The sequence below is a fragment of the Cardiocondyla obscurior genome, linkage group LG29 (genome assembly GCF_019399895.1).
Source record: "Cardiocondyla obscurior isolate alpha-2009 linkage group LG29, Cobs3.1, whole genome shotgun sequence".
Taxonomy (NCBI): domain Eukaryota; kingdom Metazoa; phylum Arthropoda; class Insecta; order Hymenoptera; family Formicidae; genus Cardiocondyla; species Cardiocondyla obscurior.
In genome coordinates this window covers 685,721-703,648 of record NC_091892.1, presented here as the reverse complement: position 1 = coordinate 703,648, position 17,928 = coordinate 685,721, and the positions used below count along the sequence as shown (strand labels likewise).

At 37.5% G+C, this 17,928-nt stretch overlaps 2 protein-coding genes and 1 long non-coding RNA gene across 6 annotated transcripts in view; 2 read left to right on the top strand and 1 right to left on the bottom strand.

The window, feature by feature from the left end:
* The window catches only part of LOC139112532 (uncharacterized), a 137,659-nt gene extending 135,033 nt beyond the window's left edge, over positions 1 to 2,626 (top strand). For all 3 annotated transcript variants that reach the window (XM_070673588.1, XM_070673589.1, XM_070673587.1), the window contains exons 9-10: positions 276 to 516; positions 962 to 2,626. In XM_070673588.1, the coding sequence (XP_070529689.1) occupies positions 276 to 516; positions 962 to 1,209 (489 nt within the window). In that variant the 3' untranslated portion in view covers positions 1,210 to 2,626. The remainder of the gene's footprint in view (positions 1 to 275; positions 517 to 961) is intronic.
* The window catches only part of LOC139112544 (uncharacterized), an 89,022-nt gene that overhangs the window by 28,180 nt on the left and 42,914 nt on the right, over positions 1 to 17,928 (bottom strand). The window lies entirely within an intron of this gene.
* Positions 10,015 to 17,497, top strand: Nt1 (Neurotrophin 1). Its single transcript, XM_070673522.1, has 8 exons — positions 10,015 to 10,047; positions 12,319 to 12,477; positions 12,725 to 13,015; positions 14,461 to 14,777; positions 15,331 to 15,489; positions 15,740 to 15,898; positions 16,141 to 16,830; positions 16,949 to 17,497. Exons 1-8 carry the CDS (start codon positions 10,015 to 10,017, stop codon positions 17,175 to 17,177), a joined length of 2,037 nt encoding a protein of 678 aa, XP_070529623.1. The 3' UTR covers positions 17,178 to 17,497.

Below are 17,928 nucleotides of genomic sequence, written 5' to 3'. Positions count from 1 at the left end.
TCGCAAAGACAATATTTGTCCTCGCGCAAACACGCGATGGTCCTTTCCTCCGGCACGAATCCCGGTTTTGTCGTTCGCGAGCTCGAGCTCAAGGCTGAGTTTTTCTTAAGAGATGACGACAACTCGCTGCACCAAACTCGTAATAGCGTATAATTCCTCCGTCACGCGGACGGGCCGTAAGCAATCGCGTACGTAATGGAACGTGCAGTTCTCGAGCATCGATCGCGCCAATCGTTCATCGATATAACTAATTTTTTTTTATGTTCTTTGCGCAGATCATCCACCGCGACCTCGCCGCCAGAAACGTTCTCGTGGACCACAACAAGCTGTGCAAAATCGCCGATTTCGGCATGTCGAGGTTCGCCAACGAGGACGGCGAGGTGATTGAGACCAGGCACGGCAGGAACGCTCTGCCCATCCGATGGATGGCCCCTGAATCGTTGATCTACTCCCTATTCACGACGAAGACCGACGTTTGGAGTTTCGGGATTCTGATGTGGGAGATTGTTACCTTAGGTAACCCCGCTCGTTTCGTGAACTAAGTGACTTGCTCAATTTTGATAGCTTGTTGTCGGAATAAATATTATTTTGTATTAAACGTCATTTAATGATGAAATTTAAAAAGCTGAGAATGCATTTGTTATCTCGTTGTTGTTTGATGTGAAAATAAGAGCGCGCTAGTGCGGACATGGTTACGTTGATAATGTTGAAGTAAACTCATTTATTAAATGTAAGCTTATCTCTCATTAATTTTACTTAATTAACAAATTATAAAGAAAGAGAGAAAATTAATGTGCTGACACGTGTATAACGATCGTCTCGAATATCCGTCGAAAAAAATTGAGAAAATATCCATTTTGTACCTCGCTAAAACATTATACTAATCATCGGACGGTAGCTTTTTGCCTATCATTCTGATATATTGTCGTAATAATAGCATCACTTTGTACTTTCTGTTCAGGTTCAACACCGTACCCGGATATGACGGCGCGGGAAGTCATGCGGAACGTGCACAACGGTTATCGGTTGGAGAGGCCTTCGCACTGTCGAAGCGAACTCTTCAGGGTGATATCTCGATGCTGGCACGCCGATCCCGACCGCAGGCCAGAGTTTCAAATTGTACGCAGGGACCTTGCCCAGTTGTTGGAGGATAACATGAACGGACACTACGTGGATCTCGAGAGTTTCGCTTCCGAATGCACCGATTGAAAATAGTTCTCTCCCTCGGCAGAGGGAACTTCAGACCCGTCCTCGATCGCACCGAGAAATTGATTCCGCGGAGAAACTCAGCATCCAGTGCTACACGAGCAGAGAGATTTTTCTAACGTATCAAAGCGACTCTACGAATAGTAATTCCGATTGTCTCTCGAATTCTGCGAGGTCTCGAACGTCTTACTGACTTTGGCCTTTAAAATTCGCAAGAATTTTGTACGAAGTGCATTCCGTTTCTCGTGTATGTATAAACTTAGAAATAGAATCGATAACAGGGGGCTACTTGTGACAACGGAGAAACATAAAAAAAAAAAAAAAATGTTGCGTTGTAATTCGTTGATTCGCACGTAAAGATAACAATCCGTCCACAAATTTGTTTACTTGCATGGTTCTTGTTAACGCTGTGCAACGATAGAATGTAATGACAAGATGCGACGTTAATTTATTATTACGTGAGTAACGTACTCGGCAACGACATACGTTTGTAATATCTACGAATGGATTATTGGATGCTTTTACGATTCGTCGAAACGCATGTATAATTAGTTATACAATTTCCATCTCTGACGCACGCAGAAATGCGGGATACAGGCACGCTATAACGCGATCCTTTGATAAATGACGAGAAATAATGTTTATGATGTCCGCAAAAATTATATATTTTAATTAGAGTAGAAAATATTATTGACACTTAGAGAGACCTACCTTACATTTTTAATATTTAGTTATTATAAAAGAACGCAATTTACGGAAGGACTCAGTTTCTCCACGTTAAACTTGAGAAACACAAGACTCAATTCTGCGTCGCGACATTTGTACATATTGTTTCTTACGTAATATATATTATGTATGTACACACATAGATGTAACAATAAATATTATATTTGCCGGAAATCAAAAAGAGATGCCCCGCTCATCGAATTGTATACTCGCCGCAATACTGTAACCAATAACTTTCGTTATTAATTGTCGTTAGCTATGTGCAGCCCGTGTTTTTAATCGCCCCCGACGCGATTATTTTTAATCATTCTAGTCTTTCACGGCGCGTTTCGGGGCGACGATCGGTATCAACTACATCGTATACTACGTTTTTTTTCCTTTTTAGTCTCCGCTTTTATAAACATTCGAATTCGTGATATCAGCGACATAATATAATATATCGCGATCGCTTTAAAGAAAAAAAGTGATTCAAACTTCGTTGTCAATTAATTATGTCTTATCTTGTCTTCCTGCGACATCGTTTCTCTTAATACTCGTCTCCGTTTATCGTTATCATTCGAAACAGCGTTTTCGGATATATTGCATCTTGCGCGTCACTATTGCAAAGAAATAGTTACGACCAATATGTATGTAGATTCGATTGTATTAAGAACTTTTGTCAGTAAATCTTGTAAAAAAAAAAATTGACTGTTTTTTATATTTCATCGATTAACCTACATTCCTATACAAATGTATCATACTTTTTGTAAATTTTACAAAGATAGAAAGTGAATTATTAATACAATAATTCAAAGAAAAAAATATTACAAACTGTAATCTTGCTAAGAACGTTTTGTTTCTTTAAAAAAATAAATAAATAAAATTTTTTAAACACGTAGTTACTTAAAATTAATTGAAGTGGTCTAAAATATACGTCAAATTTAAATTTACTAGAAGAAACCATGCGCGCGCTACGCGCGCGCTATTTTTTAATAGACCCCAATCACAAACTACGAAAAGAAAATCATGCAACTTACCAATCTGCATGAGCTTCAGCGGAGTTCTAGAGTTCTGCTGGTCACTGTAACATAAAATGAAACATATTAATGTAGTGAAACATGTTAGTATTTAAATTAATATAAAGATAAAGCTTTATTTTTATAAAGATTTTATAAAAAAGAATTAATTCTCACCTAAAAGTTGCTCCGCCGATGCATGATGTCCTTCCTGGTTCTCCTTCTCTTCTCAGGATGTCTGCGGAATGTCGAGTCGGTCCTTCCTTCAATGGTAGAGTATTATCTGAAACAGAAAAATTACAATTAATATTCTGTTCTGTTCGATGTCTTATTAAGCTATCGATTTCTTGAATCAAAATCAAAAATTTAACGAGAAAGGCGGTAACGCGTTCTGAAGCGCGGTAGAAATAAAACGCGGGATAGTGAATATCCGTGAGATAGTGAAATTATAATTAATATTCTGTTCTATTGGTTGATTATTGAGCTATCGATTTCTCGAGTCGAAATCGAAAATTTAACGAAAAAGGTGGTTGCGCGTTTTAAATAACGGTAGAGATAAAAAGCGGGATAGTAAATACCCCTCGGTGGGGGTAACACAAGGGGGTAAAGAATATCCCGCGCGATAGTAGGGAAAACATGGAAGGGGTTGGGGGAAGTTCCCGCGGTTATTTTACCGACGACTTTTGACCGAGCAACTCTTAGGTGAGCATAAATTTACTTTATAAAATCTTTATTAAATATCCCTTTTACTTTTTTTTTTTTTTACTAATTTGATTAACCAATATTTATGTCTACAATAATATGTTTTATTTTATGTTACAGCCACCGCCTGAAATCTACAACTCCGCTGATGCTCATGCAGATTGGCAAGTTGCATGCTTTTTTCTACAAATTCTTTATTTAGTTAATTAAATAAGGCAATTGTCTTATTACCTTTAATTAAAATACAGGCGCGCGCCTGTATACATATATTACATATATTTATTTGTGCTAATATTATATTGCTTTCAGATAAATCAGATGTGTAGAATGCATCAAAAATTTTTAACCACACCGGTTGTACTTACAGAAAATATTAAAAGTATATACAACCGACAGTCCGCAGTCTGTTTAAGTGGGACGGAAAATTTTTGCTGCATTGTACATTAAAAATTTACATTACATTATTTATCATATCTTAAAAGATTGGTGAGTGACGCATGAATTAGCTTTTTAAACAAGCAAAAGAAAACCAACAATAAAATCGAAATTTAGGTAATTCAGGCGTCTCACACGCTTTTTTTTTTTAGATAGGAACTAACTTGAAATTGTTTCGGACACTTTAAGTTCACTTTCTTCAGAGTTCTCTTTCAATTAGAAAGAAGCGGGTTTTACCTTCGGCCTACATGATTTATGAAATTGCGTCCACGGCAAACACCGCAGATTTACTGCAATGGGAATATGGATTTATGCGCGCAAACGCGCGCCAAACGAGGTAAAGGCGCGGTATGCAAATACATACGGCGCATTTTGTCAAAGTCTGTAGGTTAAAAGGCGGTAGACAGCGGAGATTTACAGGTGCCACCGCGCTGTACTCGAGAGAAAAAAAGAAGCAAGGCCAAAGGAATCAAATTTCCGACCAAGATATCGATTTGGCAATTGTCGTTTCGAGGCACGAAAACGCGAAGAAGATGGTTTAATGAAAATTAATGAAGACTTCCCTATCGCCGTAGTAAATTTGCGGTGTTTTTTAAGAGTATAATTAAAACGTAGGGAATGATAAATGCAATTGTAGTAAAATGTAAAATACATTTTACACTTTAAGAACTGAAAGGATTATTACAACAATTAAGATTAGTACTATTAATATCTGCACTTTAGCATTACGTGAAACGTATTTACTTACGTTAAAAGGTTCAACGTTTTTTTATTCGCTCAAGAGTACTCAAGCAATTAATTTTTATACTTAATTTCTACCACGCAACCCATACCATAATCAGGTTTTTATGTAATGGCGACCTTGGTTCTTGGATTCGTTTCTCGACGCCGTAAGTATCGGTTTACTCTCATCAGTATCCGTGATAGGGTACCTACAGAAATGCATTTATCCGCCCCGTGCAGTTGTCTTCACTCTTCGAGACTCGGGACAAGTACGACGTCGCAGATCGTTATCGTAAATTGAATCGCATTCTTGAAATCTTAAGAAATAATCGTAAAATGTCCCGAGCTCGTTTATGAAGTTAAATCTCCCTTGTGTTTGGTGGCGAAGCGACGAATTTGAATATTTCGCGGTACTAAGCTTTGATCAAATAGACACCTTCTCAAACGTAAAAGAAAATAAAAATCGATAAGTATAATAAAAGTAAAAAAAAAAAACCCCGAAAATTTGAAGAGGAGTCGATTTTAGTCGCACGTTCGTGTGACATTGCACTTTTTTGCATATCAAGGAAGTAAACTCAGAATTTCATCGATTACGATACGTCATATATTTGTGTAATGACTACATTGACTAATGGTAATGTCTTCTAGATGGAGAAATTAATCATGCTTTTAACATATACTTTCGAAAATTTAATGAGAAAATACTTAAATCGACATCGATCGGCATGTTAAGCGATCGATCTTTAAAGACATGGTGATAGCCACAAGTTGCATTACGGAATTATTACATGGATATCTCTTCTTCATCTTTAGATTAACGATATCTTGCTATAAAACTTGAAATAGTTTCTATATTAATTTTCAATAACGGAAGTAAACAGATGCTCAATACTTCATCTGAATTAAATAATTGTAACATTTTGAAAATTTTATTTATTATTAAATTTTTTGTTTTTTCCTGCGAATAATTATAGTTTTATTTTTCTTCTAATCTCGCTGTAATATTTTTATAATTTTTATTTTTACATCTGCGGCTGTAAGTTTATACTAACTTTCTCTGTTTTCTCGTCGATCCCTGTGATCCTTCACGATTATCTATAATTATGACAGACTATTTCGCAGGGTCACGCTCAATTAACTTCGAGGTTACGATGCACGCATACGACAACGATAAAAATGTCAACGTCCGGCTATCTATAACGAAAGACTTTCGCCGCAGAATCTTTCAGGATTCCCGTAGTCGTAACCTTCATGCGCTCCTTTCTAATCCGTGGGAGTCAAGAATCGAAGCGCAATTAAAGAAAGACCCGCGAACGACCCGCGCGTTCCACTTTCATTCATAACGCCACCCAATATACCACCTTACTTTTTTTTTTCTATCGCTATTTTATTCAAAAGTACCCTATCATCGTAATCTTTTAGAAATCGAGCGTTAAGAAAGCCATATATAGCTTTACCATGCTGATTCACAGCTTCTGTTATTTTCCCGCTACAGATCATTAGAATATTTAGATATTCAGGGTACTAGAATAGGAGATTAACTACGGAGATGAGCTGTCCAGTCTCTGTTCCACTTTACTTTGTATACGTGCTTTGTTTAAAGTCTTGAAATTATATAAGGATTTTAAAAATGTGATATGATGACGGAATCGGCGCGGTAAAAGTACTTTTACGGAAGGCAGAGATAATTGAAACGTGTGGCATTTTACGAGACAGTTATTTTCTGAACGCGGTTGCGGACACAGAAATTTATCGAGACTTTAATACGCCTAATCATCATAATTTTGCGAATGTAGAGAGATTTATAAAACGCGACCCAGATTTTCTGCGGATCTTCTGATCAACGCGTTTCACTTGTCCGCGATTCGGACGCGAATACGGAAAGGGAAGAATGATACAATCAAGCCCGAAGAAATCTCAAAGCGGCGATTAAAATATAAGAATAAACCTGTTTTGCAGAATGGGACCGGCGACACGTGAGAATTATTTGCGAAGCCCATTTACCTGCGAATTCGACGATGTCCCGTTTCGAGAAAGAAGTGAGAGGCATATAAATTATTTTTAAGACCTAGCATTGTCTCACGTGCAAATATTTAAATACAATACGCATCTGTGACAGAGATAACATACAATTTTTTAAGATTTATATAACATATTTCGCAAAATAAGAAAAGATTTACTACGAGATCTCACGGAGAATTTTCTTGAATAAAGGGGTTGTCATTTCATCGTCGTTAATTTTTTTTTTCCACACCCGGCTTGGTATTCAAATTTATTTCGTTCTCACGATTTGTTCCGTTCATTTTTACTAACGTCATCGGATCCCGTGTTTAATGATTTAACGAAAGATGTGGCGATTTCATGCTGTCGTAAAGTTTCACGTGTAAAGCTTCAAGTCTCAAGCGACTTGAAGTTTCAACAAGTTATTAATGTTATTTCTGGTATAATTTTAGCACAGTTACTTCTAATATAATCTGTATAATTTTTTTAAACAGATTTAAGCACCTTAGTTTTTCCATTATAATACTTCCGTAATTTTGCACTCTAAGAATAATTCCTAACGACAGCATGCGTATCACACGCGTCGTAGTAACGTTAGCACGTCGCTAGACAGTAAGTACTGTTTGTCGTACATTGAAATGCCATTTGAGCGTAGCGTAAAACCGCCGCTTTCACCCCTTCCGCTGTCATCAAGCAGCTGTTGCTGGAAACGAAGTGCCGAGTTCGACGAGGAAAGGAATTTCGAGCGGAATAAAGCTACGGTGAATTTCGGGCGCAACGCCGTTTCCGCGGAGAAGAAAGTCTATTTGACGTAGAAGATTTTTAACATCAATTCCCGTTAATTTATGGCAAATTATTCTCATCGCGAATGAAAGCGAAAATGCAGTAGCTTCGTGCTAATTGAATAACAAGTGCCATTTTTCTGCAGTTAATAATACATTTATGTGGTAATAAATAATAACAAATTGTGAAATTATTTAGAAAATTATGTGCGTATATGTATAAAAGTCGCGCACGTGGTAAAAAAATTAAATTTATCACGCAAAAATAAATGTTAATTAATAGTGACTTGTAAAGTGAAGACATACAACGAGAGTTTAGATTTCGCCTGCGATATATTGAGATTCGACTTCAAACGTGTGAATGAAAAAGTTGCGATACCTTTATCAGAATCGTGCGCCAGCGACAATCATAATGAATCCAATGTATATAATTAGCGTAAGAAAGTATATTGTTAATTATACGATTACACGACTGCTGATCTCAAAACGATCTTATCGCACTTTTAATGTCCCGTGTTGAAATAAGCATAAATATTGTATATGTAAAGTAACACTTTCGCCGTTTATCTTTTCACGGGTGTTACATAGATTATTTGATATTACAGCGTTCGGTGCGCTTTCCATGTAATTTTATGTTACTTTGAAGTGAGAAAGTTCGCAATCGCATGGTATTTCTAGTAACAAGCATGGTATTATACAATTTTCGATTTAGATCTTAATTGCAGTTATTTAATTCTGCAAGTAGCAGATGGTTAACGCCAGAATAACCCCGAAAGAATTGCTCGTTAATACAATTTTTCTAATCTATTTTAGAAGAGTTAGAAGACGTCGCTATAAGCACGTCATAGATCAGCAAAGTGATATGATCGATATTCTGTCGTATAAAAAAAATTCCACGCACAAAGATGGATAACTTTCTCTAAATCATTGTACATTGTTATCGCGCTGTCGAAGAAAAATACTGCACGGGAAAAAAAAAAATAAAATAATAATTGTATCCGTTAATTTATTATGGCGCTTATGCCAATTAGTTTCTTTCAACGATACACTATTTTCTAAACGAGATGAATACGAAGTGGTCAACCGAGCGTGATATTTTATAATAATAAAAAGACGGTTTTCGAAAGTGCTAGACCTCAGATTGAATCATGCGTGACAATTCAAATAGCCTTTGCGAGTAAAAGTGCCTATATCTTTCTCCGTCAAACGCAGTTTTAACATTTCGTCGCGTGATTTTAAGTAATCTGTTATTTATTATTTTATTTAAATATTAAATTGTGGAATTAATTCGTTAGAAAACCATTTGAGACGTATAGTAGCATGCGAATTGTATCTAATTTATATCGATTAAGAAAAAGTTGCTCAAAATTAATAAGAAAAAAAAAAAAAAAAAACTTGAACTTTCTATCAGTATATAGGTTGCAAAGACATTCTGTAGATTTATAGAATTACCTGCTTCATGCACGCGACGAAAAGATCGCTATGATCGATCGAGAAGAAAGACTTTCTCGACACAATAGATGTCACATCGAAAGTATAAGATTCGGAACGGCAATCACAGAAAAGACAGCGTGTTGATCATCTGTTAATCCGATGGGTAACGATACTATATACGGTGTCCTAGGCTCATTTTTTTCCTCTGATTCAATTCTTTATTGTTATTTAAAGCAAATTAAAAAAAAAAAAAACTATTTCAGAATTTCAAATATCTTTATACAGCGAACGTTTAAATAAAAAAAATCAATTACATTTTATTGAGAAATAATCCGTTTGAAATAGATATTTTCGAAAGTTTATCGTACAAAAGTTGTTAAGATTCCAGCGTCCTGTAGGGAAGATATTTAAATTCGGTGAAAAAATAATTGGATAGAAGAAAGTACGGTGAACCTGGAACACCTTATATACCGTAATACAAGTGTGCGATGCTGCGTGTAATCTATTGACCGAGAGTAAAGGCGCGCTCTCTCTCGCACGGTGGACGTAGAGGAGGAGTTCGGCTGGCCGACTTCTTCCTTCTCTTTGGTACGACACGCTTATCCACCAACCCGGCGATGGTTCAGTTTTCTCGGTCACGGTTGCACGAGGGGGAGATCCCGGGTTCCTACATTATCCCCACGTGGACAACGCGGGGAGGCTCTTCGTCTCCTACCACCGCGAGAGAGCCGACGTTTCGCGCCAGTTCAAAGAGCAGATCGGCAACAGGTGGATTTGGAGAACGAATATCGGTACCGAGAGATCCTTCTAAACTGGAGATCCTTCGTATTTCGCAGATACGATCCGCCAGTTGTCGAAAGAGGTTTCGCGAGCACGAACACGATCGAGTGTTTATCGATATTGCTTAATAATAATGCTAAGAAATTGATAATTGCAGTGGCGGTGATAGTGGAAAACGTGATAATTGTAAATTAGTTGTTACTGTTAATGATTCTTAGTGAGTTGGTAGAATGAGGATAGAACGGTCGTATTGGATGCTGCTGGTAAGATTAATTCTTTTCCTTTGCCATATACATTTATCGCTTATATGTATTATCGCTCGATAATTATTATTAACGAGTTATGTAAGATGAATAAACGACAAACTTTTATAATATTTTTATACAAAAACTGTCTGTATTTTTCTTGAAAAAAAAAAAAAGAAAAAAACATTTAATTAATAATTTAATTTATCCAATTATTAAAGACATAATTACTATACAGTATTATTACAATTCTTTTATTAAAAGGGTAATTAATTATATTTTCGGGCTGTTAAATTTTCTTCTCAAAGAAAGTTTAACTTCCTGTTTTTGAGATCGAATTAATGAAGTTCCTCGTTTCTTCAGTTTACTGACCACATGATGCTCTCTGCGTTCATGGGCTTGATTCCAAAGTGGAACAACCTTTGCCGCGGCCTTGATGCAGCCGTTGGTTAGAACGAGGAAAAGTAATAAATGTTTAATACGTGCATTAAAGAGTTCGCTCTCGCACGCGAAAAACTTTACCCGTGAAATCGTCTAAATACAGTCACGCGACTTTGCTAATTGTCAGAGAGCTCATTGAATACTAGTAACGTCGCTCGGTCGACTCGACGAGTAATGGATCGTTACATCAATTACAAAATGACACGACAGGTTTTTTAACCCGACAGACTCGCGAAAGAAAGGCACGCAAAAATCGTAATAAGAAAAAATATTAAGTGAAAGTAATTAAATATTATTTTCCTCAAATTTTTAAACTTAAAATACTTCATTAGACTTAAATATTTTATTTTAATAACAAATGGGAGAAATAGTTTGATCCTCGATAAAGATTTAATGACTTGTTAATTTCCTTTCTTTTCAATTTCTTTTTTTCTTTCCAAATTTGCGTACAAGTGAGCTTGCTCGACTGATCTTCACACACATTTCACCGAATGAAAAAGAAAGATATTTTTAATGACTGGATAATAATAGAGGCATTCATGTTCAAGCTGAATTTTTCTAGGGTTGAAGGTGTCTACTCGCGTGATGTACCGTAGTTAATGCGCTCTCACGTGTGCAGCTGCATCCTGCATTTGTTACCTCGAGCTCGTATTTTTTATTAGCGAAACCTAAGCTGCTTTATTAAAGTATCGAGAAAAGATATATTCCCGCAAAAAGAGGCATCTCGTATGAAGACATTTTGTTCCATTACTCGTTAGAGCACGACAAGAAATTAATAGGCATTGATTGCAGGAATAACGATCCGATCAATTAAACGTTAATGAAACTTAAGTGCCGATAAATAGAATATTGGCCCCCGCGTTCATTAATACGTCGGGTATAAATCTACATTCGCGGCTAATGAATAACTTTCGACGTAATTATTCCCGACTTATAGCTAACTTGTTCGGAAATTATTTAATTGGAAAATTAATTCATCAAGTCGGCCAATTACAGGCTGCCGAGAGTCGGCTTAAATTCAATTTACGGTTATTTACTTTCACTAAATCCGCGAGTCTTGGCAAAAATTATCTACATGTAAATTGCATATCGAAATTGTTGCATGAAACCTCATGTTTGCCATTAAATCGACACGAGCAATTTCGCGATAGGCCGTTAAGACGCTCCCTTTTCGGTTGCGCAGAATCGCGCCGCGATCTCTTGCATCCTGCAAAAGCTCATTGCAGCCACTACGCTTCCGGCGCAACGAATGTAAGCGCGGTCGACGTTTCTCCGGACAAGAGGCTTCCTTCTCGTAAAAAAAAAAAAAACGAAAGAAAGAAAGAGGAGGAAGATCTCTTGCGCGATAATCGGTCCACGTTCTTGGCAAACAAGAGATACGTGTAACGTAACTTACACTTCTCCCCGGTTTACCCGCAAGTATGTATAGCGGCTCTGCACGCTCGTTACGATTGTTCTTTCCGGAAGTTGCATTTTATTGTCTCCGTACATGCGCCGTTTTCACCCGCGATTCAATTAAATCGGCGTCTGCCGCGCGCGTTGCCCGCTAATTAGCAATGAGAAAATAATTAGCGCACTACTTAATTTGCTTATGAAAATTTGTATTCCGATCCGTATCAACTACAACTTCATACCTAACTGTTAATTATAATTTACCGTATTAATAAGATTTAGACAACATCCGTTTAACACCGTTGACAATTAATTAGCCATGGCTACGTCAGGGTAATGCCAGCGTAATGCAATCTCAGATTTATTAATACGTTGCACATAATGCCTGGCAAGACGCGATTATCTAATAACATTATTTGCGGCACGCGGCGTGTAACTTTTTGTTTCGTTTTCTAGACAGTCGTGCTACTGTCTTCAATTCGCGCCGAGAAGAAAAATGACACCGGCAATGTCAGCAGTGGCGAGAAAGTTCAGGAGAAGATATCGACTTCCCTCAAGCTCGCCGACGAGGACGTCAAAAATAGAACGAGCAAAGTACGAGAAGTAGTGGCATCCGTGAGTGAGCACGTTTGCATGGAAAAACTTTCGAATGACACTTAGTTAATACCGCTTGTTAATTTTTCACAAAGTACGGGAGTTAAATGTGAGACAGAAATTTCCAACAGGGACATAAAAAAAAAAATTTCCGACACATTTAACCCGACCGGTTGCCCATTTATAAATTTTTTAATATATTCGATTTAATATAACGACGTATTCTGACAAGTAGAACTAATTCTTATTGTTTCTTTTACTTTTCTAGGCGTTAAAGATGCCAGAGAGACAAGAACAGGTTGGCGAAGCAATGCCATTAATACGTAGCATGTCATCGGCGCAAAAGCTGGCAGCGTTAATCTCTACGAGAGTAACGACAACGACTTCGTTGCCACTCAAAGAAGTTCAGCCTCTTCTTGGTGGCGGAAACAGAGGGAACGCGAGTAGAGAACTGATTCTACCTATCGGTACGGACGTAACGAAGATCATATCTGACGATTCCGATTTCGAGGAAAGCGAGGAAGAGGACGAGGACGAACTGCCCGAAGCACTGCCCGAAGTAAGTTCGTAATGTGTGCAAATAAAAAGAGAAAAAGTATTACGCGATACGTGATTACGCGCAAATGATCTATCGCATTAGTTTTTTTTTTTGTTTTTTTCTTTTACTATCGGGGAACGGTAGAAAGTCGAGTTTGACGTGTCCACTCATCGTAAATTTCAACGAGATTTATCTCGCCAGTTATACATATGCATATTTCCCCCTGGCAGACGGCTTTCTCACGGCGCGACGCCTAAAGATTTTGGTTTTTATCGATGCAGCTGTTAATAAATTCGAGCTTTACGACGATTTCTAAACTATCAAGTTAACGACTAAATCGCTACCTGTCACATAAATATGATATGTATTCCCGATAAGTTTTATGCAAATTATAGACCGATGCATCATTTCATTTTACTTCCTATTTTTTAAGAAACCCCAAACTACGAAAAAAAAAAAAATCATGCGACTTAATTTAATAAACGGCAACAATAGAATCGATTATCAGCTATTAGAATTATTTCTTTACAGATATAGAACAATTTATTCTTTATAGACTTTTTTTTTCTATTATTCAAAACCGGTTTACGTTATCAATGTACCGGAAAAAAAGCGTTAATTAAATTTTTATTCGGCGTAAATTTAGAGATCGCCACACTCAAATTTAGAACAGGCGCATCGTGCGTCTCGTTCGTGGCGGCGGCTTTTAAAGTGACGCCTTTATGCAAGTACTTTCACGTGTTCGACATATTTTATTACGACGGCTCGTCGCAAGGACCATCACTTGATTCTCGTGAATGGTGATGTCGCGGTTACTAAACGCCGTCAGATGTATCGCGCGGGAGAACGACTTTCCATTCCGGACATTAATTAGCGAGCGACTCAAACGGATATAGGCGGATGTTGATTTACTCCATGTGGGAATAGATAAGCAATGATGGCATTACAATGAGCTTCTTCTCTATAGAGAGTGATTGAATGAGATAAAAAAAAAAAAATCCGATTTTAAGTAGAACCACATTATCCTTTCCTTAACAATCGACAGCACGTTTATTTATCCCACATACACGAATGCATGCAACTGTATTGTATTTAATTGTCACATTAATGAACGTAATACATTTTTAATTTGGGAGGATTTTAAATGCGCGATACGCAGAGCGGGCTCAATGCGAACAATGCTCTTTTTTAGATATTAATTTTTCAAGTACTTAGATAAATGATCATTAAGGTCAGCGCGCACGAACAATACTTGTAGGCGTTTATAATTACAACAAAATACCGTAATGTTTAATGTTCGCACGCCGTAGTGCGATTGTAAGCCTATCACATCTCGTCGAAATTAATAAATGACAAATTAGGAAATATCTATTATACATATATTAATCAGCAAAAGAGAGAGATAAATTTTAAGGATTTCTCAAGCGCTGTTAAAAATTTTTATAACCAAGTTATTTGAATTTCAGGCTCAAGAGTTGCGGGTAGTGAGGCCTAAAGAGCGACGCAGACCCATATTCGTCAAACCGTTGCGACCCGTGAGACCGTCTCTCCCGAACAGAAGGAACGTTTACACAGGTCAGTTTTTCCCCGGTAAATCGGCAATTGCGAATCGGATGAAAGTTGCACGGCTCAAGACCGATCCATTAATAATTCCCGTAGGTTTAGCGAGGCCGCCTGTCATGCGACCGTCTAAACGGCAAAGCGAATCGAAGAGGAGACCCACAGAAAGCGAATGCACTTTCTTCACAAAGACGGTGTGTCTCGAGGCCAACGATTATCCGCAGTGAGTCCGCCCTGAACTTTCGTTTCGGCATTGAATTAATGACGAACATTGTTACGCGGCAATTTACATACAGCCGAGATTAAAATCTCCCGGCTCGTCTTAATTGGCAAGCTTGCGGTTTTCACTTTCCGCGCCTTCTCATTCTGAGAAGTATTATTAAAATAACGGCAACCGGATTCTTTTCTTTTCTTTTTTTTTTTTTTTGTGAAGACAAATAAAGTATTGTCTACGTACGACGAAACTTAATTAGTAGAGTGGAGAATAAAGCGAGTTACATGCGCGTGCGTTTTTATTACAAAATTCTTAAAATTATTTTTCTGCAAATAGACAATTTGCACTAAATAATGTAATGCAATTGCACATTGAGCAACTGCAGGATTATTTCGTTGGCGTTTCTTGTTAAATTCCTCTGAAATTTTCCTTATTTGAGTTTACATCGCTGTTAACCTTCCGAATAAGTAGCGTGGTGTGCATAAAAGAAATTTTTCATGGAGAAAATATCGCTATTATTCGCTTTCGCGAAAAAGCATTAATAACAGCCTTAACTTTCTAGCGAAGCGATAATAAGAAGTTTAAGGTCCAATAAGGAAATGGTATCCGCATTGTTGGCCGATTACAAGCCGCAAGACAGCAGCGCGGAAGAAAAATTGCCGAGCGCCCTACCGTTGGACAGTAAATATGAAAACAGATACGAGAGCAATGAAATTAAAAGGTATTTCAATATCCGTGTTTAATATACTCTTAAAATAAATCATTTTTTTAAATGAGAAATAAAAAAAATAATGCGCATAAATCATTCGTGACGGCTATAAATTATTTTTCCACGCGTTTTATGTCGCAACGAGTTTAATAAAGTATAATTGTAAATAAGAAAGATTAAGGTAGAAAATTAAATAATTGAGGAATTAAAATTTTGCACAATCCTGATCATTATTTTAACCGCATTGTACTTTTGCTTTCAGACGATCCGACAATCCCTTCGATAACGTGGAAGAAGGTTTCACTTGTCCGTCAACTGTCAAATATGCTCGTCCGCAATTAGCGAGAGCTGCTTCCGGAGTATGGAAGTACATAATAAATACAGGTGAACACACCCAAACGATACGACTGGAGAAATGCTCGTAAGTATGGCAGCCAATACATATTTTATTCAGAGAGAAAGAGAGAGAGAGAGAGAGAGCAATTTATTTCAGCGTTAATTATCAATTTATGTAATATTCCATTAAGTCAGTTTTAAAACGACTGAATAAAGGCTATCTGGTCAGACCCCACAAAAATATGCGCTTATTATAAATTATCTCTTATATAAAGTACAACCTGATTTTTAAATGTTAATTATGAATATATTTTTCTTTTCCCATAGCAACTCACAATCAAGTTGTTCGTTTATCTCCGAGAACTACCGTTCCTCCTGCGTGCAAATCTACAACTATCACAGACTATTGACCTGGGACCAAAAACTGGGACTGCACATGGACATATTTAAAGTTCCGACCTGCTGCAGCTGCCACGTGCACGGCTACGCTGAGATTTTCCCGCCGCACCAAAAGGACCCTCCGACAAAGCCTAAAGAAACGTTCCCCGGCGCGGATTTCGCGACGATCAACGACCAGAAAGACGAATTTCAGGATCTGAACAAACCCGTTGTCCTCAATCACATTACTAAGTACACCCCCGCGCTGAACTACGATTCTATCCATGGTACTTTACTTCAGAATTATTCGCCGTCGTCAACGGCATTGAACGACCTCAGTGAATACTCATTTCCTGCAGCGTCCAGCAACAAGAAGCCGGTGCTGGAAGTTAGCCCGACGAGTAGTAGGCCCAGCTTTAGTCTGCCCAACAGAAATAGGCCGAAGAAGCCTGCACCGATTCCGCGGCCTTACGACAAATTACCGCAGCAGCATGCGCCTAATACGCGAGCACCGGGCTACAAAGGGCCATTAACGAAGAACGGAAGGCCTAATCGACTCAGCAGACCGCCTTTCAGACGAGAATCCACCGCCCACGAGGACTACGCGGATACTTCCCGTAATAGCACAGCCAACGGCCGGTAAGCAGCGCGCAATATTTTTCATATTTAACTCGTCATTTCAGTATTTTTCTTAAAACTTACGGTAAAAAAATTTATATAAAATACGTAAAGCTATCGGATATAATTTCTCTTTTAGATACAGTCAGCCGTACGATCAGGAAATGGATGCCTCGTCGCGACTACAGAACGGAGGCTTTGACGACGAGTACCAAGAGCCACAGAAGAGAATCAACTATAACTATCACCCAATTATAGACTTTTTCAAACCGGAGGCTTCCATGCTGCAAGCCGCAGAACCGCAGCATGCCACCCAGTCGACGTCGGCTCAAAGTGACAATAATGCATGGAAGCCAATGATATCTTAGATCATAGCATGTTTTTATGTTTTTTTTTTTTTTTTCAAAGTACCTGAAACCCTACTTTAATGAACATTTCAAATCACGTATTTCGCGATTTCCTATTTTTTACGTTAATACCCACGACCACGAGTATTATTTCTTAAAGAAATACATCCGTGTTCCATGCGACATGCTTATCGTCGTATTTTTTAAGGTTCTTTTAAGGCCGAGTTCAAACGAAAAAAAAAGCAAATCTAAAAATTAATCAAAGCTATACGTAAAAACTAGCCTATACTTAATTTGACGATTAAACATTTATGTTGTAAAAATGTATGTAGCCAGTAGTTTCTCTTGATTATCTAACGAAACAATGTTGTAATAAGCAATAAGAGATTTTTATTCGCAGATTATTTTTTTAAAAGTTTTTTTTATATATTATATCGGGGGAAAAAAAAAAGACAGAATAGATATTAGAATATTATGGCCAAAATGGGCAGATGCAATGATCGTTTCGTTTTTGAATTTTTGGACACGTTTGTCTCGATCTGATATTTATTAATCGTTACCTTCCTCTATGAATTATTTATAAATTATACTTAAGAAGTTTACGATACATGATTGTGTTTTGTATCACCAATAAAGTATTCTTAGATTATCTTTTTGTGATCTCAATACCCATTTGTAACTGTGCGACGTAAATTAATTCAGTTGCAAGATGTTTTGCAGCCGGCGAGAGAAAGTATTCGAAAAGTTTTATTCGTGATACAAGCAACGATTA

What these genes read in the sequence shown, in the direction of transcription:
- Nt1 (XM_070673522.1), top strand. Translation starts at nt 10,015, where the DNA reads ATGAGGATAGAACGGTCGTATTGGATGCTGCTG. An exon ending in TACGAGAAGTAGTGGCATCC is followed by an intron (nt 12,478 to 12,724) that starts GTGAGTGAGCAC and finishes TTACTTTTCTAG; the next exon opens with GCGTTAAAGATGCCAGAGAG. An exon ending in TGCCCGAAGCACTGCCCGAA is followed by an intron (nt 13,016 to 14,460) that starts GTAAGTTCGTAA and finishes TTTGAATTTCAG; the next exon opens with GCTCAAGAGTTGCGGGTAGT.